This window comes from Scophthalmus maximus, chromosome 2 (assembly GCF_022379125.1).
Source record: "Scophthalmus maximus strain ysfricsl-2021 chromosome 2, ASM2237912v1, whole genome shotgun sequence".
NCBI classification, from domain to species: domain Eukaryota; kingdom Metazoa; phylum Chordata; class Actinopteri; order Pleuronectiformes; family Scophthalmidae; genus Scophthalmus; species Scophthalmus maximus.
In genome coordinates this window covers 4,929,164-4,955,124 of record NC_061516.1, presented here as the reverse complement: position 1 = coordinate 4,955,124, position 25,961 = coordinate 4,929,164, and the positions used below count along the sequence as shown (strand labels likewise).

Sequence of the window (25,961 nt, the reverse complement as noted above, 5' to 3'; positions counted from 1 at the left end):
GTGACCGGGACCATGACAGTGGGATGTATACAAATATTATTAATACTAATACACTTTAGCCACCTAGTGCCTGTTCAACATAGCCAGATATATTTTCGTCACCTGGCTTCGCTGGACCTAACATTGACGACCTGATAACCTGCACTAAGCTGGTTCTCTAACTCTAAGACTAAAGACTCAAGTGACATGGTGAAGTGTGAACTATATCATCACAGAGCTCGATGATGATTGAGATGAAAAAAAATTGATTAAGAGAGACGTAGAATGTGTGACGAGCTCAGTCTGACAGAAATGTCCATGTATTATCATTGGATATATTGAACAGTGTTTTTCTAATAACAGACGTCAGAGGATCTGGGTTTTTGTTTCTCCTCATGTTCTTCTGAGCGGCAGTGACGATAAAAGTCAAAGCATCAACACATGTCAGAAATTCTGTCTGGAGTCAAACAATCTTAGTTCAATTAAAATGAAGCTATAATAGTTCCTTTTTTAAAAAACTCCCCCTCTGAGTGGACAAGTCTGAAACAGCAAAAAACAATGCTGCCCTTTTTTGAACTTGGTATTTTAAAAAACCAACCTAATAATGCATTAAAACATATACAGCTCAATTCAAAATTCATTTAAACCTCCATTCAAATGTGGTGGTTCAAGTCCAGCTGTCACTGGTTTGTTTCCAGGGTAGGCTTTAAAAAAACAACCTGTAGTGCCTCGGACTCGATTTTCAAAGTCGTGAGATGGCCGTACCGTTCATACGACACGACTTGCTGTCTCGTCGTTGTGCTGTTCACACTACGTGACTCATCAGCAACCGGGGGTCACACACGACACGACCCTTCACCGGGAGTGTGTGTGTGTGTGTGTGTGTGTGTTGTGCCCTGCGAATGGTCTGGTCGGTGATTTTGTTCAGAAACACGGAAAAAAAGGCAGAGAATATGGGTGAAGAGTGTTGTTGTGTTACAGCTCTCTACAGATATTTAGCCCGCTAGATATCTGCCAGAATGAGTCACTTCGATTGCGTCGTCGGTGATGCAGACCCAGCGATCGAGTGCCGATTTGGTCATGCTCACTCGGTCTAACAGACATATGAACCAGGTGTGATTTGGTGTGCATGCTCCTGCGAGAGAGACGGTGGAGAGAAGGCCAGTTATTGACCGCTATCGCAAGCGGGTGGGTGGTGCGAGTGAGTCAGTGTGGCTGCGCAGTGGCACCTGCGAGTGTGCCTCATCCTTGGCAGCCTGTTCCCCCAAGAAGGCGGTCGGAGGACAGAGGGAGAGACAGACAGAGCTCTCCTCCGGAGACGGGGGCTGCCATGTGTGCGCGTGTATGTAGATGCTGATGTGAGTGAGGATTTGATGAGTGTTGTAACCAGTGGATGTCCATTGTGCCAGCAGGATAGAACTCCGTGGGGTACAGGAGACGCTCGCTGTCAATAAGCTGAAAGTCACTGCCTCAAGGCGACTCCCAGCATGACGCTGAAAAGTGATAGAGAAACGTGACATTTTGCATGATTACATAATATACTTGATATGTGTGTTTAGCTTTATGCATTCATAAAATGAACTGGAGTTTAGTAATTCATTTAATGAGTGAATAGGGGAATTGAATAGGGGAATTTAACAACTACATTATTATTATTATTAACCTTAATCTTGTCATTACCAGGTTATTAGGGGAGGAAGGATCTGGTTTCGCGTCCCGGTTCGAAACAATCAGGGCCTTTCTGTGTGGTTCTCCCCGGGTTCTCCGGCTTCCTCCCACAGACTGAAGACATGTAGATTGGGGTTAGGTTAATCAAAGACTCTAAACTGACCATAGGAGTGAATTTGAGAGTGAATGGTTGTTTGTCTCTGATTGTTGAGCCTGCGGTATGTTTGGCGACCATGTCCTGGGTGAACCTCGCCTCTTGCCCAATGTCAGCAAAAACATCTACAGCTGTCCATGAATGTCCTGCTAATATTACAATGCGCAAATGAACTAATCACAGATGCTCATTTGTCCCACTGTTATTACAAACTAGTGAACCAACCGCAGATGCTCGACTGTCCTGCTGTTATCACAGACAAGTGAACTGACCACAGAAGCTGGCTTGGAAAAGAGAGCTGGTATTTTGGGTTGATCATTTCTGCCTATAGCCTTTGAGCTCTTCTGGCTTCTGTCTGTGCCTCAGACAGAAAGTGTCAATGTTCAGTTTTAGCTTTTCTGCTGAAAATACAACAGTCACTCTGAGATTATTTCAGCAGACACATAGTTGAAAGAGTTTATTTTGCCTAATGTATACCTAGGACACACAAACGTTGAGTTCCTGGTGAACTGGACGGCATAATGTACCATTTCACCAACAACGGAGTGAGATCCATCCTGTTAAGAGTGTGATATAAGTTACAGGTGGTGTTAATATTCGTTCTGGTCCCACTTTCCTGCTCAATCTTTGAAGAAGTCAATAAATCAATCACAGCTACATGTCTGTTTCTTTGGTCTTCTTCACCTCTATCTAGCTCCCTTTGCACAAGCTGGGCATTGGCAGGAGTTTTTAATTTGAGTTTTAAATTTTTTTTTTGCCTCACCAGTATGTTTTGACCAAGGTATGGGGTTGTTGCTGTCCGACGGGGTTGTTGCTGTCCGACGGGGTTGTTGCTGTCCGACGCCGTCTGAAATCACACATTGGGCAGCAGATGCCGGCTTTTTTGGTTCGGTGAAGCAAAGGCGTCATAATTAGGGGTCTTCGTAACGGCAGCCATCTATCTTACATTGAGAGTTCTTCACCTCTTTCATAATTCTCAGCGGTTATGTTTTCTGTGTTTTGCAGGGAAACATTGATGCTCAGCTGTTCCACTGGGATGCCGACAGTGAAGGAAAAAGAGGATAGCATCAAAATCTCCCACCTCCAGAAACAGAACATTCGATACTGTGTGTCACATCCAGTCTCATGGCCGACCTCTCTACACTTTATTTAAAAATGTTTAACAGCTGCCCCTAGGTTCTGGTTCTGTTAAAAACTGACCCCTGACACACTGCCGCCCCCCCCCCCCCCCCCCCCCCCCTTCATAACACCCCCTCCCTTCCCTATCATCTCTATGCAATGTCCAACGACAGCAGCCTCCTCAGTGTCTGGGAGGCCTCTGATTGGTCAGACACCTCTCTGTGCCCTCCCTCTGTGGTTGGGGCAACTTTCTTGATCGTAGCGTACAGCACTGTTATAGCAATCGGGTTGCTAGGTAACGCAGGCCTGGTGTTTATCATTGCCCGGCAACAGGAGTTGCGCAACGTTACCAACATCCTGATCGCCAACCTGTCATGCTCTGACATCCTGATGTGTGTGGTATGTCTACCCGTTACTATCATATACACACTGATGGACCGCTGGGTACTAGGAGAGGCCCTGTGTAAGGTCAGTGCAACACACACACACACACCCCACCATAATAATGCTTAGTCATTTCAGTCCAAGGCCAAAGCATCTTTTGTCCTACTCATCTACTTCCGGTTTACAAACTGAAATGAATGGGTTCATTCTAATCTTTTTTTTTGTCAGACCTTAACAAAGACATAACAGTAACAGTATTACAATTAGAAGAATGCCATCTTCTTTCAGAATATGTCCAGTCATCTGTTTTTAAACATCAAAACAGAAGGAAAATAAGATGGCAAAGAGATGGTACAGTCCAGCAAGACTAGCCAGATAGTCAACAGTCAGTTATATTGAGCAAGTCAATAAGGAATGGATAAGATGGCAGATTTCCTGTGGCGCACATTTATCCTACATCATTGATAACATAGCTAATTCCTGGTGTTTCCACATTTTAACATTGTCTGGTGGTAGTCCCAAAAGACATAATGTGGTATTTCTATTCAGATGAACTCCAAACATCCGATAACTCCAAACAACTATTTAGTATTTTCACAATCATGTAACATATTCACCAAAGTTCCCAACTTAATGATGTGTTGTGCTTACAGTTTTAGTTATGGCTGTCAAAAATTAATAAAATATTTATTTAAATAATAACCTTCAAAGGAAGGGAAATAATAGCCAATTCACTGATTCAGTCCTATTAACTAATTGTCATTTTGGAATCCTGAGTAATAATTTAATAAAAAAAATTGTTGCACTTGTGGCAATGAGCGTTGTCTCAATTGATTTTGGTGAAAACAAACAGACTTAAGCCCATTTCACTCTCTCCGTCATAACCACACGGAGCAGGGTTGAGTGTGTGACAGACAGGCAGTGAGAGCTGGCCCTGCCCCCTGCACAGGACAGGCTCCAACACAGAGACACACAGACCTCTCCTCAGGATTGGGAATAGCGAGAGAAAAAACAAAGACGACTGCATTCATTTCTTCAATACCGTTAGCAGCACCGATAACGTCGGAGTTTATCAATACTACCGCCTTGCATAATTTAGCCTTGGGGCCAGAGATTGTAGAGCGCTCCATCGCTGTGTCTTGTTTGTTTAAAATGAATTGGCCCTCGCTGAGTCGTGTAATTGGGACATTACATTTCATGAAATTCTGAAGCAGTGGCAGGAATAATTGCTGCAAAATGTGCATAGCGGAACTCCACAATTGAACCTGATTCGTGTTAAAATAATCAGTATGATGTACATTAATTCCACCCGCTTGCTAAATAATGGTGCAAATCCAAAAACAAATTCCACCCTGTGAAACGACTATTGGCGTATCATAGTTTCAAGTCCCCCACAGTGGTGTAGTTGGTATATTTTTGATTTATGCCCTGTTTTTTAATTGCGGCCCCTCCAGCAAAGGATAAACGCGCTGTTTCAAACAGTGACCTGTAAGACATCTATTGCATGTTTTGTTCACCCAAAATGGGCTAGTAATATTTGCACATTGTCAATTCATTTCTGAGGCAGAAGCAGATTTTGCATCAATACAGGCCCACAGAGTATAGGGTGAGACAACTGTGCATTGTGAGTCAACTATTCCTTAGTCCATCCACACATGAAAACTGGACAATTATTTTCTTATCTTGCAAGTAATCTATGGGCCAGTAGTTTATTTCGTAAACTGTCACTTCTAACAGTTGATTTGCAACAGATAGTGTAGGCCTGGGTGTGCATCATAAAGTTAACATTATTTGTCAGATGCACATGCCTACTGCATGAATACATAAAACATATTCAAGATGAAGCAAACAAGGTGTATCAGTCAGCCTTTTCTCAAACTATTGTGGAGCCATCTCATTACTGCAGCGTCACAACAAGAAATGCATATTGAACAATGGCACTGTGCATCTACATGTCTAATATTAAGTTAACAATTATCCACAATTTTTTATCACCATTGACTCTCATTGGTGGTGTACCCTGCAGCACTCTGGCCTCAGACTCCTTGGATGCTAATCATGTGACCAGAGTATTGTCAGTCGTTGCATTTACATGCACTAAAGTAACCTGGTATTGTCGACGTGCTGCTGTTAAAAAGTGCTCACTGTTGTAGATGTCTTCACCTGAAGTTGTTTTAGTTGAGTCGGCATCCTCCCCGACGAGATCTTTCTTTGTGTAGTTCCCTTCATGTATTTATTTAATAGAGGCCATTTTATCTCGTCCAAATATGGTTCGCTGTTCAAAAAAAATAAAATTGGGCGACGTCATGGTGGGTTGCCATTTGTGGATAACATAGGCAGTTATTTGGGGGTTGTGCAATGTTCAACTATTTATATGCCAAGACAGACCAATAGGTTCGAAAGATGCTGCCGTTCCACTGGGACTTATAAGGGTCGACTGAAATCAGAATTGTTTTTTTCCTATATTATATATTAAATGCAGTTTGAGTTTTAAAGTATTAAAACACTAAAATCTAGTCAAAGTTTGTCTGTTTTTACCCGTCTAGGTGACCCCCTTTGTGCAGTGCATGTCAGTGACAGTTTCCATCTTCTCCTTGGTGCTGATCGCTCTGGAGCGTCACCAGCTGATCCTCCATCCCACCGGCTGGACCCCCGCTACCAGCCACTCCTACCTGGCTGTGGGGCTGACATGGCTGGTCGCCTGCTTAATTTCTCTGCCCTTCCTCTTCTTCAACAACCTCACTAATGACCCCTTCCAGAACATCAGCCTGCCAGCCAACCCCTTCAGGTGAGACGGAATATTTGGTGTAGAGGTGTGAGCAGATGAAGCAGTTTATAATTTATCACACCGTCACAGCAAATAAGTAAGGGAACACCCAAACTGAAGGGCACACTGATCTGAGTATATCTGAAGATAATTAGATGTGACCCAAAATGAATGTAGATTTTGAACAGACCTCCACACTGCACAGGCTGCAACTGGTTTGCCATAATCACACCCTTGAGGTGACATCAACTTACATAAGAGTAAATGTGGAAAAGGTGTAGAAGCAGGTTGGCAGATGAGCAAGGACACGGCAGGTGTGGCGTGGCTGGCGAATCGCGGGGGCTTACTCCAACTTAGATGAGTCCTCAAAACAAATCCTGAGGCCCAAAAAACTAAATGAGTGTCAATCAAAAAATCTCAAAGAGCAAAAAAAACAAAACAAGAACTGACTTCAGAGCAAATTTGGCCTGGTGCAATACCACTGAACTGGCAATCTGGCAACAAGCACATGGAGAACCTCTGATGAGCTGATGACAAGATCAGCCAGGTGCCCGGGGAGGAAACCGCGCACTTACTCAATCCCACACCCGTCGAAAAGGGTGGAGAAACTCAAAGAGGGGAAAAGAAAGGTGAATAAACAGGAGTCAGGGCGTGAGCCGTGACAAAAATATCAGATCAGTCAAATAAGCCGTTTATGTATGACCAATTCGGCATTAAGGTGCTCTTGGAGTCATAATGGCTCGTAATAAACAATGATTGAATAAGTCAATATTCCTCGAGCATAATGCTAAATAAGAAAAGCAAGTACATAAATGAAAAGCATGACATAAGAACGTGCCTCTCATCAGAATCATAATGCAAACAAAGACTGTGAGGTGAATCATTTAAAAAAAAAAGTGATTATTCAGTGTGGATGAACGCTACAAAGTCATTTTCCTCCTCAGAAAAACCACATTTCTGTGTGCTTATGTTAATTTCATATTTAGTGCATTATTCTCCTGATCTGAAACTTACTCCTCCCAGGGCTTCTTAGCAATCGGCTGAAGAGGGACGACTTCATTGTTTCCTCATCATCACTCATCCATCTTTCCATCTTTGTCTTGACTGAGGTTGGAGCCACGGAGTCTCTCCACCTCACAACACTGTGTGTGCAGTTTGTAACCATCACTCCCAGACACATTAACGGACACGCTAGCAAACTAGGCAAGGACTAAGAGGGTTTTGGCCTAGAGGTTATCGCGTCGGTCTCCCATACCCGAGGATGCTGATATAGGCGCGGTCAGTGCGTCATCAACAACAACAAAGACAGAGGCGAGCTTTATTCAAAATCCCTTACTGCCCCTTTAACTTAGGTCGATATCACACATATTATAAAAGCACGGTCTGGGATACATGATCAGTTATCGGAGAATATGGACAGCAAACTCCATGGGATACTTCTTCAGAAAGAGCAACAAAGGAAATTTCTAATGAGAGATTGCAAATTGGTAATAAAGGCTGGTTGCAGCAGTTAGTCCAGAGATGAGGAAATAAACTACATATTTAATTATGTTCTCCGTTTACAGTCTTGTCAACATCCCTCCGTGTCTTTCTTGTCACAGGGACCACCTGATCTGCATGGAGCTGTGGCCGTCAGATGCGCATCGGCTGGCCTACACAACATCGCTGCTGCTCTTCCAGTACTGCCTGCCACTTCTGTTGGTGCTCCTCTGCTACCTCCGGATCTTCCTACGCCTGAAACGACGCAGGTCACGCAGCTTTGCTCGCTCCTCATTTTCCCAAGAGCCCCGTTCCCTCGCATCACACGCTGTTGATATCCATCGTGTCAGAGCATGTGTGTGTGTGTGTGTCCTTCTACCAAGATATATTTCGGTGTCACAACTCTGCCTTAGGTTCAGCATGATATTTCACAGTGGATTGTGACAATAGGCTGCATGCTGTGTTGTTTAGGGACATGCTGGAGCGCAGCAGGAGGACTCGTGGAGCCCAGAGGATAAACGTCATGCTGGTAGCTATTGTCATAGCTTTCGCTCTGTGCTGGCTGCCGCTGAACGTCTTCAACACCGTCTTTGACTGGCACCACCAAGCCCTGCCCGACTGCCAGCACGACTCCGTCTTCTCGGCGTGCCACCTGACGGCGATGGCCTCGACCTGCATCAACCCCGTGGTGTACGGCTTCCTCAACAGCAACTTCCAGAGGGAGCTTAAGTCAACGCTCCAGCGCTGCCAGTGTGGCAACCAGGCGGCAGAAAGCTACGAGAGCTTCCCGCTCTCCACTGTGGGCAGTGAGGCCGTGACAAAGGCCACCAGCTTAAACAGAATGGGATCAATGTGCAGTCCTTCCCCGAGGCCTGGGATCCGCTCGGCAATACCAGCGAAGACAATACCAGCTAACCCCTCGCAATGAGCACTGTCGAGCTCTGAGTTCCGGGGCATGAGAGGAGCCGAAAAAGCTGGAACAGCGGATAACAGCCATTTCACAAGCGTCCGTCGGAGATCTCTCTTTCTGTAACTTTCCGGATAGAGGGACACTATCGCCCTTTTTCCACTCGGGCCGACCGCTCACAGGAAAGGACAAAGACGTCGGCGGGAGTGGTCCAGAATACGAGAAGGATGTCTTGTGAATGGACACACACAGAGAAAGCAGAGTCGGTAGCATGGACTATGTCCATCCCCTTGGATGTTCGTTCCCATGGCTTGGTAGCGGTGATGTCACATGACCAAGTATCGTGTATGTTACGACCACACTGCCAGTTCGTATAGTGCTAATAGTTTGCAGTTGCGATTCACTTTGTTAATTCTTAATCTTGTGATTATGTTGCTAGACTTTGATGACCTGCATAAATATGTTACATTACATAGCTGTTACAGACTGTGTGTGAGATCTAAAATTATTATGGGCTATTATGGACACTAGAGGAATACCTCCTTTGTACTTTCCACTTGTATGTGGATTTATTTACATTGTGTAATACAGTTCAACAGTAATGTTTATAAGGGTATGATCATACATGATAGGTTACCACTATAGCCAATGTATGTACATGTTTTACTTGTATGTATAATTATTATGATCTTTAGGGACAACAGCTATTGTCATATAACAAGATATGTTCATGTTGTACTTAAAAGATTATGAATGCTACTGGAGTTAAAGTTCTATAGTGTGCTATCATCCTGAACGTGCTATCGCAAGTATTCATATTTAGAGATGTTTGTAATTGTCTTGAATACAGTGTTGAAAGACTTGAAAAGAATTGTACACAAAGTTATCTATATTATAATGAAACATTTGTAACATTATCAAAAGTATCGCCATCAACCAATTCAACCAGTTGCATACATTCACATATACAGTTTCCTCTGACTTCTTGGATCAATTCATTAACTTGACTGACGCAAGACGTAGGATTGGCCACCTCTGCCATAACGCGCTGCCAATGCAGTCATTATGTGGGTGTAGTCGTGTGATGTGTCGTCGCATCTCCCAAGCATAGGCTAGTGGCGGCGGTTGCAACAACTGGTCTTAAGATTGTCTTAGTGAAGACTGGTGTTTAGAATGAATACGTCGGCAGGACCTTGATACAGCAGCTCCGTTCCACGATCACTGCTACCTGTCCAAGACGGAAGCACTTGTATCCAGGATATTTTGGCTTCATTTGTGTACAGTCGGAGGAAGTGGAGATCCATCTTTTTATACAGTGATTTTGGCACGCCATGGGAAGTATCAGCTGCCATTCTAGAATTGCACTCCTCTGAAAAGCAAAATTGCTATGATTTACCAATAAATTCATAGTCATTTTCAAGCAATGGATCCATGATCTTAGACACAAGTAGACACAATCACACAAATTATTTTCAGAGAGCAATTAATTCCCCCCGGGATATAACGGGCGGATGTCTGCCTTTCCGGGCCAAGGTCAGAGTCATTGAATACAGCACTGCGTAACTGTCATCGCGTGTCATCACATCATGTCATCAGTGATTGATGTGTCGATACATAGTCGGACATGGGGACTAAGAAGAGAAAAGTTGGGATGTCGTTCTTTCAAATGTCATTTGAACAAACGAGTATTTCTTTGTGGTGACGCACTGGCTGTCATGAAAAAGGCAAACATGGCCGTCATTACAGCACGAAACATTCCAAACGGGATGAGCTGAAAGGACAAGCGCGTTAATATCTTTTATAATGTATCAAAATTGGCCTCCAACATGAAATTAAGGGTCATGATTTTGATGTTATTTCAATCAAGGCCATACAAATACGCTGTGAGCTGCGTTTCTTAAAAATTTCAACAGAGGTTATATGTTCAATAATTTAGTATGGCCCCTGAGGGATGATCTTAAAATTGAAATGGCCCTGGTTCCCCACGCCTGCTCCCGCTGATCAGTGCAGTAGTATACTTGGGACAAATTTAGAGGTTAGATGTATGCTTTTTTGATAATATTTTGTTGATTTTTTTTGAATAGTATGTTTCCCTTCAACAAGACAAAAGGTATTAAGATGCATTTGGCAAATGTAATACTATCTGGGGGAAAGGGTTTTGTTGCTGCAGTGTAAATCCTCCCAAATCTAAAAGAGAGCAGGACAGATCTGCTATTGTCAGCTTAAACTCTGATTTAGTTGCCTCCCAGAACGTTGACATTAACCGTAACTCCAATTAATAACGTATCTAACTAATGATATGCTAACTTAGCTTTGGAGGTAATACTAAGACATAGGAAATACATTTGTAATAGCTAGGCATTGGGCAGCACTGTCGCCAAGAAGGTTCTTGTTTCAAATTTAAGCTCAGACCATCCAGGGCCTTTCTGTGTGAATTTTGCATGTTCTCCCCGTGTCTGCGTGGGTTTTCCCCGGGTACTCCGGCATCCACCTCACAGTCCCAAGACACGCAGAGGGTTAGGGGGATTGGAGATTCTAAATAGACCATAGGTGTGAATGCTTGTTCAGGAGGGTGTTGAATCAGGAGCAACTGGACTTGGTTGTAGTTTTTTAAAGACGTTTCACCTCTGATCCCAAAGGCTTCTTCAGTGTCACCTAATGGCGAGTTCACACTACAGGATTTCATAACAGATCTTCCGCTCGCCGACAAATCCCGGAGCTCGCAGCAAATGAAAACGGCACTCAATGGCTATGTGTGAACCACCAAGGACGCGATCAAAGTGACTCGCGGAGGCCTCGCAGATGTCTGCCAGATATCTAGCAGACTAAATATCTGCACGTGTCGGCGAACCCGTCTCCTGTAGCGTGAGCAGTGACGTGAGTGCATTGACTGCAAAACCCGTGGGAGGAACTGTAGCACCACATTCTTGACCCCTGTTCTCTACCTTCTCCATGTTCGGCCTGTCGTGCGTTTTCACTGCGACAGATGAGTGTAACCTCGAGCTGACTTTATTTATTGCCGAACCACATATTTACGCGTTCAAGCCAACGCACAAAGCGTCCGCTCAAACTACTTCCTGTTTCTGATCTTTCAACGCAAGAGTATTATTCGATATATTGACCACACTTTCTTTTTTAACACGGCCATCTTGAAGGTGACAAAAAAATTCCTGTTTCCTGCATTGTATCGCGTATTTTTCCGTGTCAACTTTTCACATGTGTTTTATTGACAAAAGCGTACTTTGGAAGCATTTCTCCAGGTGAAGGATTATGCAGTGGGTGACCCCCACCACCGATGAGTCACGTGGTGTGAACAGCACACGACTGGAAGCCTCGCGGTTACAAGACAGCGGGTCGTGTAGTATGAACGGGTCCCTACGACTTTGAACATCGCGTGGTGATTCCCAGGTGTTAAACCTCGGTGGGGTGTGGGCAGTGTTCGTACATGCTCCAGACAGTTGGAACGACTATCGTTGAAACTGGTACATCTCGAGTCGTTAGGAGTTGTTGGAGTCAACTTTGTTCACACAGGAGTTGTGGTCACAAAAAGTAAAGCTCTGTTTAAGTCTCCTGGGGAGATGAAAGCACAGCACTGTGAGCGGGAGAAAGCTGGTGTTTCATTCCTCCTCTGTTGAGAGACCTAAATGCATAGGAAAGGAAGCATTGAAGCTCCTTTCCTATGTGCATCTAGGGAATCCGAACGGCTCTCATCGTGGCTGCTTCACTTCAAGATTTAGGGAACTTCCTAAGCCAATTTGCCAGTTCGACCGTACCCCTTCTCTTTATTCTCTTGGGACAGACAATTAAACTCAACATAACACAAAAGCCCTCTTAACTTTGGTCCTGCGATGCTCCAGCACACGGATCAAAGTCCAACCGGAAAACTCTCTGCACAGACTACTGCATAAAGGGGGAGAGCATGCTTAGGGAAGTCGGCTCAGTTGTGCCAATCATGCCCACCTCGCACTGACTGATCCCGACGAGCCAGCTCCGCACTGCCCCTCTCTCTCTCCGACAGCTGAGTGCCAGAACCACGCTCACCTCCACACAGCGATGGCGTCTTTTTCCAAGCTTTTAAGTTCACTCCAGGGACCTGGTTCAAGTGAAAGGAATACTGAGGGAACGGTCGTATTGTCAAATTGGCTTCGGAAGTTTCCTAAATCCTGACGTGGCCCGGAAGTATTTGATCAGCGGCCATGATAAGAGCTGTTCGGATTCTCTATATGAATAGGAAAGGAGCATCAATGCTTCCTTTGCTACCGCAATGCTCCTCGTTGCGGCGGCGATATTTAACGTGACGCGCCATGCAGGAACGTAAACGATTCAATCAGAAGTAGAAGAAGAAGAAGTAGAAGAGTGTGAATATGACCCAGAAGAGACGCACGTCATCATGTCAGTTATTGTTACATATGAATCATTTACATCTGATGTCACACCGTAAAGCACTGAAACATGCTGATGGAGCCGCTGAGGTTGTTGTCGTCCATCTTCGGAAATTTAAAGTTTCACCACGACAGACGCACGTCAATACAATCCCCCGTCGCATGAAGACGTAGTTTAGTGAAAGTCCAGTGGGATTCTCTGAGCAGCGTTGTCGGCTTGTCCTGAGTCCTGTCAGTTCTCCTTTACACCTTTCCTTGACCTCATGACCTTTTCCACTGAGGGTCAAGGAATAGTAGATAGGGAGGACATTTCAACCGCACCCTGTATGAGAGATTGTGTTGAGAGGCTTGACATGACCGGAGGTCATGATTTCAACTCTCAATGCAGAACCAACTCCACCAATCTGCCTTTTAAAAACGTAGCCCGGGAGGTGATACCCTGGACAAAATAAGTCTATTAAGCCCTTGCTGCGGTTCACAAAGCTTAATATTGCTTTGAGGACACGTTTTCTTTAGTAAATGAAATAAGAGAGAGGCCACGTTCCTCTTCAATGGGAATAACACCTTTGGGGTCAGCCATGCTTAGAGGCCAGACACAGAGGAAAATGTACAGTATATATGTTGCTTTGGTGAATGGGTCATCTCTTTCAGCCTCACACTTGGTTAAGGATCCATAAATAGCTCAGTGTTTTGGACAAGTGTTGTGATCAGTATTGATACATTTTGAATAAACAGCTGATCAGCGCTCTGGGGCAGCGGCAGCTGGGACTCCTCAATGTCAGAGACATTGAAAATACAACAACAACAGCACTGTAATGTTTCTAATATGCGTTGAAGAAACTTGGTTTCATCTAAATTCTATTAATTAACCGATAAACTGAACCACGTACTTATGGCATTATGTACGTGGTATGGCATTAACATTCTTTTTCCACTGAGAACTAATATCTAAACAAGACAATGCCAGTATCACTCACAGGTAGGTGCACTAGTCACCACTGCCATCTAGCGGTCAGATCTAACAACTCCTATCACAACATCGCCTTTTCTTTACCGGTGAGCTTCTGTTGGAGATGCTTTTGCTTCAGTTTCACGCTCTTATATTCCTGTCCCGCTGTGATGTGGGGAAGCGTGGTGCGTAACTTGCGTCCCATCAGAAGCTCAGCGGGAGACATGCCATGCATGTTCAAGCGGCAAAGCGCTGTAACTCAACAGGGCTAGATATGGATTTACTGTTCGGTGCTTTCTTGAGCAGCAGTTTGTCTATGTGAACTCGCTTTTGCTGCTTTACCGTGTGGGTGAGCCTCCAGGGGACTTGAGGTCACATGTCGAAAGTCATACTCTGGAACTCTTTGAAACTTTAACATGGTCCGTCGTCACTGTAAACAGTCCGAGGGATTCGATGTTGCGCAAAGATCAATATCATGTTTGTGATCACAGAGGTAGCAGACATAGAGGGAAGCAGCGCTATCTCTGGGTAGTTTGAGAAACAGTCAGTTACCAGCAGGTAATACTTTCCATCGAGGTGGAACAGGTCAGGCCCACCTTTCTGCCACTGCTCATCTGGTAGGTCTATGTTTTTGCAACGGCTCTTTCGGCTGCTTTGCCTGATGTTTCAGACAGGTATCACAGCTTGAACCCCTTCTGTCGATGTCGGCATTGATTCCTGGCCAATAAACAACTGCCCTGGCCCTTCTCTTGCAGTTTTTCCATACCGAGCTGCCTCTCACAAAGCGTTTTAAACTTTTCCGTTCTCAGTGACTGAGGAATGACAACTCTGTTCTTTCTGAGTAGAAGCCCATTGACGACACTTAGCCCTGCTCGGATGTTGTAATACTGATGACATTCACCTCCAGACGACAGGCCGCCAGCTTATTGCAGGGCCACATAGAGAGACAAACAACCACTCACTCTCGCATTCACACCTACGGTCAATTTAGAGTCTCCAATTAACCTCACCCCATTCTGCATGTCTTTGGATATGGGGAGAACATGCAAACTCAGAAACACAAAGGCCCTGGTTGGTTTGAACCGGGGCCCCTCATGCTTGTCAGTCCACTTGAACTCACGCCCATTGTGCAACAGCTGCCTCAGGTGCGATGTTTTTCGAAGACAGGTTTGGTATGAACCTTCGAATTAAATTGATCATTCCCAACACTCTCAAAACAGCTTGGGCATCTCCACGATTACTTTCACCTCGCTCCGTTCTGGCTCCATGCCTGCTCCAGAAAGCTTGTCTCCCAAAAAGGTGATTTTGTTCAGTTTAAGTCCATATTTCCTGATGCTTTGTAGCACTTGGATTCACCTCTCATTGTGCTGCTCAAGTGTGGATCCCCATTACACAAAATCACAATTGTCCATCTTTTGTTTATCTTTATCTTTGATGCTAGAAAAGCATTAATGTAAATGCTTTGCTTATTGTTTATCCAAGTCTAGACTGAGTCTATTGTGTATAAGTTGAAAAGTGTCTGAAATAAACTAACCAAACTAAAACTAAACTTACACATCACTACATCACTCATAATAACCTAATGACTTTCAACAAGCATTCTCTTATATTGCTACTTTTACTCAAGTTAGATGATGTAAATACTGCAGCCACCACTGTCACTTTTATTATGTTTCTATTTATATCCATATTTATTTTTCTGCTGCTACACGGATGGGAAATTTGAAATGTGATGCCACTGATAAATGATTATTAAAACTGAAAGTTGAAGCTATAAGCGCAGCTCAACTCTCGCACACTGGCTGACCACAAACTGCTGAAGCAACAAACCGCCAGCACAAAACCAGGAAATGAAATTGGGCAACTTCGCCCCTTCACTGCCTTGCATATCCCTCTTCGAGGCAGTCCAGTGCTGGCCTGTGTCCGTTGCTCTGACAGCTCATGGTATGTAAACCGCATAAAACTTGGGACTGACGGGCCTAGAGTTTGAGCCGTTTGACCTGCGTTGTGTCTAGTGTAGGTGAGATTTCTGTTCTTGTGTGATGACTATATGTCTTGCAGCAGTTGGTGAAGAGCAGGAAATGAACGCAGTGCATGTTCCTGATCTGACCTAATCTAGTTCTTTGCGGCGGTTATGACTGTCTCTGGCTGCGCCGATGAGACTTTGATTGAGGCAACAGGTAGTTAATGAGTAACGGAGGAGAGGCGCAACCTTCAGCAGACATTTGTTCAGCTCCGACTGTGTGACTCAGTCACAAGAGGCACAGGACTGGATAACAGGACCTTGTTTTGGTGTATGCGGCCGAGTTGTAATCTTTCCATTGCTTGTGACTGAGGAACAGAGGTGCCATGGTAAGTGTTGTAGGATCCATTCTTAGTTTCCATATTAATTATTGCCCTTTACGATCTGACCCAAGTGGATCGTCTGTTCTTTTACGATGGGGCTTTCATGTGACAAGCACACAGGCCTGGGTAAACGGACTCGCAGCTGATAGCGCTGTTTCCTGTTAACACAATTTCAGGAAGTGAGGTTTGCCCCTGAAAACAATTGTGATGGCAGGGGCTGTCGCGCGCACATTCGGCTGGCAGACTGACTGCTACTTGACCAGTGTTAGATTTTTGAAGATTGTGACTGAATAACCCCCCCCAATTTTTCTACAGGCTGACACAAGCTCTCAGTCCCCGGCCTCTGGCTCGTCTGCCAAGCTTGACCAAGTGCAAGGTCAGGTTAATGAGGTTAAAGTTATTCTGAAAGACAACATCAACAAGGTGCTGGAGAGAGGGGACAGATTAGATGATCTCATCGGGAAGACTGGTGACCTGCAGGCCTCAGTGAGTATTTGATCACGACGGTGCACGATCACTGTCCTTTTGTTTATGGATTTAGGGCGTCTCGATGAGACGTCATACACAGCTCCTCCGACAAAAACAAACCACAGCTGTTAGAAATGTGTTTCACAGTGCTGGAATTAGTACACTGAATAAGTATTTTCTCAAGTACTTCCACTATCTGCAACTTCATAAATTTTACTCCACTAGATGTAGTAAGTAGGTTTTTTTTCAGGTTAAGACAAATTTGGGGGACCATACACACTAACGACCCAAAGGTTACCAGCTCCACCTGGAGTAAAAACTCAATGTACAACTCAGTTTGATCATTTGACTGATCAAAAATAAAATTGTATATAATTGGTATTGAAATACATCTCTCAATAAAATCATGTACTTAATGTAAGCCAGGACTTTCACTTGGAAGTACTTGTACGTAGAAGCACAGCCCACTCGTTTAGCACTGCAGTCCTACAAATTGTTAAGACACATAACAAACTGCCTAAGACAAAAAGAATGCTCATAATTGATTCTGCAGAAGCAGGCATCTACATTATGTACTTCTACAACTCTTAATCATTTGCAGGCGTACTCCTCAACACTTGTAAACAGGCTGGTTGTAAAATCAGTGGAGTAAACACTGAAGTGAAGAATCGGGAGTGTTTCTTCCATCACCAGGACTTTATTCAAATTGCATATATTCTTTTTTTCTTTTCAGGCCGACTCATTCCAAAGAACCTCCACACGTGTTGCCAGGAAATACTGGTGGAAAAACATTAAATTGATGGTTATCATTGGCATAGTTGTGCTGATCATAATTATCCTCATCATCCTCTTTGCCACCAAGGTTATATAAATCTTAACCAGCTCAGGATTAACAGCGAAGAGGATGGTGGATGAGGCTCACCTACCTAGCAAACCTTTATTGAGCATTTTTGCATGTCATTTCTCCAAAGTGATCTTTTCAGCTCAAAGACGTGATTAGAATTTCATGATCGAAATATGTACATAAATGATTTTCTTTTTTTAAAATACCTCCAATCTTTTGGATTATTGGCAACATTGTCAGAAGATAAAATTCAGAGCAGCAGTTTAAATCGTTATGAAGTTTAAAATACTTCCTTTAACACTCCATGTCATTAAAATGTGACTTCATACCACTATTAATTTGTCACAAAGGATCAGTCCCAAAAATGTGTTTATTGTTTTTTATTTGTTGCATTTCTTTTGCCAATACACTGTGTACATATACTGTATGTTTATGACTGTCAAACTCTGTAATAACATAATGTATTATATGACTGATGACTATGATAAAGAGGATAAATTATAACGCATTTTGTATCTTTGCTGTCACAGTACTTGATTATATGTCATATGCTCCAACCAGTCTAAAGTTTCAGTTATGCAATAAATCAAGCAATTCACAAAGAGCTACTGAAAACATTAAATACGAAAACGGGAAGGGACAAGGAAGTGCTAAAACAATCTAAATAACTGCAAAACACTAAAATGCAAAAACTTTTAAGATACAACAAATACTCTGGTAAATATATAGAGGAAATGTACTGTAGTCATAATGTTCTTCATTTATAGTCTAACAATCAGCTAAGTGACCTTTGCTGGAAACCGCCATCTCTTTGGCCAATGCTTCACCTGTGCACTGCAGTCTTTCATCACTGTGACACCTATGGGAAACAAACAAAAACAAATCAGCTATAGACAATCAAAACACTGTCACTATTACAATAAAATAGGAATCCCGGTGTTTAAAATGTCCAATGTAAAAAAAAAAAAAAAACAATTAAGAAAAAACAATCTGAGAACAATTAATTTAACATTTTACAGTTTTAAAAATAAGTTAGTCCATAAGCTAGAAATCCTGAGGCGTGATAAATTGAAGAAGCCAAAGATACTAAATGGAAGAAACCTTTGACTGGTCAATAATACACATTAAAAGACAGCATTACATGCAAATTACTGGAAATGTAGTGACACTTCTTGTTTTACAAAAGGTTATAAGAGAAAATTTGTTACAGGAAAAATTGAGAAAAGAGGAGTCTTTTCCATCGCTGTCAGTAAAACAAAACAGAACAATACATGTACACAAAGTAAAGCACTTTATCCCCCAACACGGTAGAGTCCAAATACGAACCAGGTTTTAGCTCATGGACTACAGGCTAAATAAAGAAACAAGCATTTTAGATTAAGATTAGAAATTCATCTAGCAACAATGGAAACTGGAAAGTCCAGAGAATGCTGTACATATCCTTTGAAAAGCAAATAGTTATTTTCTCATATTAATAATCATTACTTGTGGGGGAGTAAGGGCCTGTAAAAAATGACAATTACATGTGTATATTTTTTTACTTTTACATGACATACAGTTGCAAAGAAATTAAAATAGAAAGAAAGATGACAAAGCTGGACGTGTCCCATATTGTTCAGTTCAGAAATGCGGATACAGGATGTTGTAAGACCATACCAAATGGCAGCATTCGAGAGCGTATGCTTCTCGTACCCAGTCCGCATTGAGCGGGCCCTGAGAGTATCTGGGAGTCAGCTCATGGCCTGCAAGGAAGCTCCGCTGGCAGGTACAAACAAGGTATGTCAGAGTTAGGAGACAACATACTTCCTTTTCTGTTTCCTTGCACATCCTTAACTTTGGCATCCATTTATTGTAGTAGCAGTACTTTACCTGTTAACTTTACAGTTAAAAAAAAAGAAAGAGAGAGAAGGTGCAAAAGAGGCAGCAGAAGGCCGGCTGTTAAAATAATCGCCACAAGTGTAGCCTCTATGTTACCACTACTGTAAAGCACTTGAGGGTGCTGAGAAAAAGAAATTTATAAGAGAAAATTATTCATAATGTTACCAAACAGCAAAGTAAATATAACTACTTTAAAATTAAAGTAAACAGTATATTTTTGTTGTTGCATACCTACTTGACGACGAGGGTTTCCCCCTTTAATATGGCTTGTAACTGTTGGTGTGACCACCACGCCGTGGCGACTTGCCATATCCAGCAGATTGATCTACGAGTGTGGCACAAAGAAACCTGTAATTTAGACATTTTTATCAATTCAAAAGTGATGAAAAGTAAATGGAATAGCTGCCATGAAACTGAAGCTCATCAGGCAGCCTCGCAGGCGGTTCTACTCACTGTCGTAGTCACCGTATCCATAGTAGCTGTTGTAATCGGGGTAATCATAGCCGCCATATCCTCCATATCCTTGATTATTGTAACCATAATTGCCATAATTGCCATAGCCTTGATTCCAGTAGTTGCCGTAACCCTGGTTCCAATTTTGATTGGGACCTGCAATTGAATAGGATTTAAGACACACTTTTCATCATAAAACATCACATGATTGTTTCACTCCACTCAAACTTAATAGTGAATTGGTTGTATTTATATAGCACTTTTTTGGTGGAATAGACCACTCAAGCCACATTCACACAATGTACGGCGCTGCTATTTACTGTGCTTTGTCTTTCACATTCATACACTGCCGGAAGAGCCGCCAGAGGCAATTTAGGGTTTGTCCATCAGTATGTGCACCTGGGAAAACTAGGATCAAACCGCCAACCTTCGGGTTAGTGGACGATAGACACTATGTCCTGAATCGCAGCCGCCCATATATAAAAACCTCCCCTCATACTTGTAGCAGTAGTAGATCCTACACAATAAGACTTTTCGAACATGGACATGTGTAACATCGCTGGCTAGGGTTCAACATTATTGAGCATCTGCAGGAAAGCAGGCGCTCTACTGGACCACAGTGGTGAAGAGAGAGCGGAGACGGAGGATAAAGCCCATTGATCTTCGTTCCGACCCTCACCTATGGTCATGAGGTTTGGGTACAAGAACAAGATCACAGATATAAGTGGCTGCATTGAATTAGGTGGGCTCAGTCTTACAGATATGGTAGGGTAAGGAGCTCCGATATCCAGAGGGAGCTGGGAGTAGAGTCGATGCTCTTTCACATTGAAAGGAGTCAGTTGAGGTGTTTCAGTCATCTGATTAGGGTGCCTCCTGGGCGCCGTCCACTCGAGGTCTTCCAGGCACGCCCAACTGGTAAGAGACCCAGAACAGGCTGGAGAGATTAGCTGGAGAGCTCTTATTCTAGCCAGGGAAAATCCTTGGCATCCCCTCAGAAGGAGCTCGAACACATTGCTGGGGTGAGGAATGTCTGGACTACTTTTGATTGACCTGCTGCCGCCGCGACCCGAGCCCGGACAAGCGGCAGAAGTTGGATGGATGGATAAACAATCTACACTTCCACTAATGAAGTTAGCCTGGTGCACGACATATAGTTCCCACTTGAAAATGTTGTTTATATTGATGGACATTGACACTGAAAATGATTTTTCACAACCGGCCGCACCCAAATATTTGAGGTCCTTGTTCCCAACTACTAGATGAATGAGGTATTCATCTGATGCGCGAGAAGTTGAAGTGAACATTCCTTTATTTAATGAGCTGCAATCAGATGAATTCTTCTCTAGAGGAGTTGCCACTCTGCTGAACAGTTGTGCTTATTCAGAAACAAGACCGACATATTAAACCGCCATTATATGTCTGAAAAAATTATTTCAAAGTTTTGTCCGCAATTATTTACTGTTCAGTAGGAAATCAAAAGTAAAGATTTTTAAAAAATAATGTTTTTCTATACGTGTGACAAACGGCATTAGACCATGAGTGTGTTCCCCACTCACCACCACCTCTTCCTCGAGACCTGGAGGAGTAGCCACCTCTGCCTCCTCCCCAGTACTGCTGCTGCTGGTATTGTTCCTTAGACATTGCCGGCTTTACTTCACACTAAAAGAAAACCAATGTAGTTCATGTATTCTCGTGTGGCGATGATGGATCTGGTGTAGACATTGCCATAACGGTATGTCAAATGAATTACCAGGGGAAATTGATTAGATCTGGGAGAAAGTGGAGCCTGTACCTTGCTCAGTCCGATGTTGTGGTACTTTTTCTCCATGATCGTCTTGACTGGTTCCTCCTCTTTGAATGTGATGAAGCAGAAGCCTCTCCTTTTGTTTGTTTTGGTCTCCATGGGCAGTTCAATTGACTCCACCTTTATATTAGTAATAAATGCATAAGATAAGATCGTCCCACAAGGCGGACATTTGTGTGTTACAGCAGCAAAGTGGATAGCAGAAAAGAAAAAAGCAGTAAGTACAAATAATGTACATGTAAATGTACAAATATAAAATATATATAATATCAAAGAGCAGTAACAATAATTGCACATGGAGAAAAAATATTGCAAAGTGAAATTAATATTGCAAATATTTAGTAGTCTACATGAAAGACGTTTAAATTAATTGTCTATAAAAGGGAGCAGGTGGGAAAGTAGCTTCTCATTAACTTCCGCTGTGATGAGTGTGATCTGAAGTCAGGAGCCCTAAACAGCCATGCTGACCCCCCCCAAGACAAATTCATATAATTGATAAAATATTGTGAGCAACAGCAGCAACTATAAACTTAGATTAAACAAAAAAAAAAGACATGCACCTCTCCGAAGGCACCAAAGTACTCTCTGACTTTCTCCTCAGGAGTGTCTGGAGAGAGGCCGCCGACAAATATCTTCTTCACTGGCTCCTTGCTCTTCATCGCCTTGGCTTTTTTGGGGTCGATGACCTTCCCGTTGAGTTTATGTTCCTTTTGCGAGACAACCTTCATGACAAAATAAACAGATGACAAAATGGGTTCATTCACACTTTTTCGTGATTTTTTTTCTTGTTAGCCTGAAAATCCAAATAGAAACAACTTTTAGTGTCACATCCTTCTAAAATAGCAACTAACAACTGTTTTCAAAATCCATTTATCTGCTGATTAATTTCTCAATTATTTTTTCTTTTTTTTTGTTAAATGTTAGGAGTCCAAGATGACATATTCAAATTGGGAATTAATTATCTGCCAGTTCTTTTTCTGATCAAGTAATTACTCTAGTGATTGTTAAATAATTTTGACAAAAATAACATAGCTTCTCAGAGCTCGTTTTGTCTTAATTCATATTGGCTTGACAAATGAAAGGATAATTGGATTATCTAAACAGTAGCCAATTCATTCCCCTTCGATTAACTAATTGATTGATCAATTAATCAACTTTTCTCTATAGTTCTACACCATTCATTCACCATTTAAATCACTGAACAAATCAGAGTGGTGGGTTTAGCCCCTGGTTTGTGTCTCATGTCTTACTTTCACATTCAAATGTGAGTTTAGCATTTTATTATTCTCAAAATAAATACATAGTGATAATTGAAAAACCAAGAGGGTCATTTAACAAAAATCGCTGCTGTTAAGAAGGAATCTGCAGACTCTTAACATCTGGATGAAATCGAGATTGGATCCACAATAACAAGATTTCCCAAATCAATCCAAATCCAAACAAAATGCCTTCAGGAATTTACATATTACATGCATATAACACATAACATTATCAGACATTTTATGATATCTTTTCATCCAGATAACCTGTTAATATTTGCTTTAGTTAAGCAGAAGCAGCAAAGACGTGTGCCACTTAAGATACCTGGATTAGGAAATACAGTCACGACTTGCGATATAGGTTAAATCCGTTATTATCATGCTCTTCTATTCAGATGTTTCAGGGGTTAGTTTAGGATTCTAGAAATTCAGAACAGCAGCAAGTGTTGATAAAAATGATCTTCCAGGTTATGTCAAAGGTCAGTTGAGTGTTTCAGATGATTCAATCCCTATTTGACAGCTACATTTTACACTGCAGGTGAGTAGTTTATGGTGCATTATGTCTTAATGCCTTTGCATTGCAAGACCCTGGTTTTGCAGAACACACAGTACTTGTGCAAAAGGTTTAGGCACTTGTAGACGTATACAGATTCCTAACCCCTGCAGTGAAAGGGCATGTGAATGGTGCCAAATTTATTCTGCAGCAGGATAACTTACCCAAACACATAGTTAGGGTCATAAAACACTATCTTCAGCAGATGGTCTGGACAACACAGAGCCCCAACCTGGCTTCATGAAGTCTGGGATCCCATGAAGAGACACAGGGGCAGACTCAATCCACAGGGAAAATGTGGCAAGTTGGACTAGATGCTAAAAAACAACTTACGAGCAAAAGTACAGTGAAAAACTGTAGAGCTGCAACAGTTAATCGCTTCATAGATTAGTGATCGATTACTAAATGAATCGCCAACTATTCTGATGTCCTGGTGTCTTTGCTCCTCTACGACGGTGAACTAAACATCTTTGGTGTGTGGACCAAACAAAAAACATCGTCCTGGAGTTTTGGGGAAACGCGATCGACAGCTTTCACCATTCGATGCCATTTTATGCACCACACAACCAAATCGGTCAATCGAGAGAAAATGATCGACAGATTAATCGATTATGAAAAATAATCGCGAGTTGCAAGCCCTTAAAGAACTGTGTGACGTTTGTTTTCTTTTGACGTCACTCGGTGGGAAGTTAATGGCTAAATGAAAAACCATTGGTTTGCAGTGTTCTTGAACGCATCCCTCCCCACACTCTTTGGACCCTACCTCTTTTGCACAGAGCAGCTGCATGCACACAGGGCAAGTACCGTGTCAACGCTGTCTGGGTCTTTGAAGAGCACGAAGCCGAAACCCCTCGAGCGCCCAGTCATGGGGTCCAGCTTCAATGTGCAGTCCACGACCTCCCCGAACTTCGAGAAGTAATCTTTCAGATCCTTCTTGGTCGTGTCCCAGCTCAGCCCTCCGACGAACATCTTCCTATGAGCAAAGCACACACGTCTCAGGACAGGTGGAGAGTGCGGCACAATGCGCGACAGCTCGCAGTACAAAGAGACATGCGTTTACACCGTGGAGTCACTCGTGTCACCGTACCCTTCGTCCTCCTCGTTTTTACTGGCGTCAATTCGGGATCCCTCGGCCTCGCCCCCCAGCGGGCCACCGTCGCCAGCCGCCGACATCGGGTCGTCGCTGTTCGCCTCCCCGTCCTCCTCCATCCTCATCATGGCCGCGTCGTCGGCGAACTCATAATCGTCTGACATCTTGCAATCCACTAGTCTCGCCGCTGAACCGCTCCGGAGCCGAGGCCGCGTCGAGACTCCCGACGAGAGCTAAGTTAGCTGCGAGCTAACGATAGCTGGTGGCTAGGCTAGCCAATATTTTTGATATTATATAGCGTTGGCTAAAAATATTGACGTCGATTGGAGCAAAGCAGCGGGTGTGTTTAAGTGAATCGGAGGATATTGGTGGTATGAAATCTGGCTAAATGTGTTTCGGTAAGGCAAAAATAGTATCACTAACTACGATTTTGCAAGGTGCGGATATTTTGTAGTAGTTTGTTTTCACCGTTACCTCGGTCTTCTTCAGCTTCCGAGACTTGCGGCGTACTAGACGTGGCGCAGGCCCTTTGCTGCCCCCTACTGGTCATTTGTAGAACACCGGGCGCCTGTACTATGAAGCAGGATTTGTATGAGGGTAAAAATGTTGCAAAATGCAAGCGCTTGTACACTGGATTTGTGAACCTGCAGAACACAAGGGGAGAACTAGTAGAGCAACATACGTTTAAATGTTCACTTGTATAAAAAAAAATATGCAAACGCATGCGAAAAAATGTAAACTCGTATGTTGAAATTTTCACTCGAGGTAAATATTCACACACGTGCTCTGAATTCGAAGTCACAGAAATAAATGGGTTCACCTTAATCTACTGGTTACCCACGGCTCATTTTTAAGGAATTACAAGAATTTACCAATTTTTGTTTTTTCAAGGCTTTGGCCCTTCCTTGACTTCAATCGAGAACGTAATGAGGTTAAGGAAAGGTGTATGGGACTTAGGAAAAGCCAAGTAGCCTATACATTACACACACATTACAGCAGTCAGGAGGAAGCATGAATGTTTGCTTTTGTTGACGATTATTGTGAGTAAACTCACAGTATTAATACCAAGAGCTTCTTCGGAGCCTGTGGATGAGAGGTTAAAGGTCTTCAAGGCTCTTCCTCCAAGTAAAGTTGGTCCCGATTCGACGTCCTTTCCCAGCCAGCATGTCCATGTGGGGCCCATATGGGTTGAATTCGGGGCTACAAGGGTACAGAGCAGGCATGGGTTTGAACAGGGCAAATGGTGTGGGTCCCATGTGGTTTCAGTAACATGGGCCCCACACGGACTTCCCACATGGGCTGATTTTATGGGATCCATAAGGGATATCAGTGGGCTAATTTGCATAGGCCGGCACTGGGCAAATTGTGTGGGTCCCATATGGTTTCCGTAGCATGGGCATTCCATGCGGGACTATATGGGCTTCATCGGGGGCCAAGTGGGCATGGGCTCCATAAGGGGTATATGTGGGCTAAATGGG

At 43.2% G+C, this 25,961-nt stretch overlaps 3 protein-coding genes across 14 annotated transcripts; 2 read left to right on the top strand and 1 right to left on the bottom strand.

Moving 5' to 3' along the window:
* Positions 1–3,045: 3,045 nt before the first annotated feature.
* On the top strand, positions 3,046–9,877 carry LOC118301371 (neuropeptide Y receptor type 1-like). The gene is made up of 4 exons (XM_035626817.2): positions 3,046–3,388; positions 5,851–6,092; positions 7,673–7,819; positions 8,022–9,877. The coding sequence occupies exons 1-4, from the start codon at positions 3,080–3,082 to the stop codon at positions 8,476–8,478; spliced, it is 1,155 nt and encodes a 384-aa protein (XP_035482710.1). The 5' UTR covers positions 3,046–3,079; the 3' UTR covers positions 8,479–9,877.
* A 5,702-nt stretch (positions 9,878–15,579) lies between these two features.
* si:ch73-234b20.5 (uncharacterized protein LOC449923 homolog) lies at positions 15,580–17,950 on the top strand. 2 transcript variants are annotated; one of them, XM_035626832.2, is made up of 3 exons: positions 15,580–15,732; positions 16,450–16,620; positions 17,336–17,950. In XM_035626832.2, exons 1-3 carry the CDS (start codon positions 15,730–15,732, stop codon positions 17,471–17,473), a joined length of 312 nt encoding a protein of 103 aa, XP_035482725.1. In that variant the 5' UTR covers positions 15,580–15,729; the 3' UTR covers positions 17,474–17,950. The 2 variants fall into 2 exon arrangements, with proteins under 2 accessions (XP_035482725.1, XP_035482726.1); XM_035626833.2 differs by lacking the exon at positions 15,580–15,732 and adding an exon at positions 15,754–16,140.
* Positions 17,812–24,976, bottom strand: LOC118301372 (heterogeneous nuclear ribonucleoprotein D0). Of its 11 annotated transcripts, none has more exons than XR_004790295.2 (9): positions 24,481–24,974; positions 24,198–24,366; positions 22,142–22,303; positions 21,570–21,701; positions 21,334–21,436; positions 19,778–19,933; positions 19,556–19,649; positions 19,103–19,204; positions 17,812–18,305 (listed from the first exon to the last, which is right to left on the bottom strand). XR_004790295.2 is itself a non-coding variant. In XM_035626819.2 (8 exons), the coding sequence occupies exons 1-7, from the start codon at positions 24,645–24,647 to the stop codon at positions 19,582–19,584; spliced, it is 957 nt and encodes a 318-aa protein (XP_035482712.1). In that variant the 5' UTR covers positions 24,648–24,974; the 3' UTR covers positions 17,812–19,204; positions 19,556–19,581. The 11 variants fall into 11 exon arrangements, 4 of the variants coding, with proteins under 4 accessions (XP_035482712.1, XP_035482714.1, XP_035482715.1 ...); XR_004790296.2 differs by having other exon boundaries at positions 19,560–19,649; XR_004790297.2 differs by having other exon boundaries at positions 17,812–19,204; positions 19,556–19,672; positions 24,481–24,975.
* Positions 24,977–25,961: the final 985 nt, after the last annotated feature.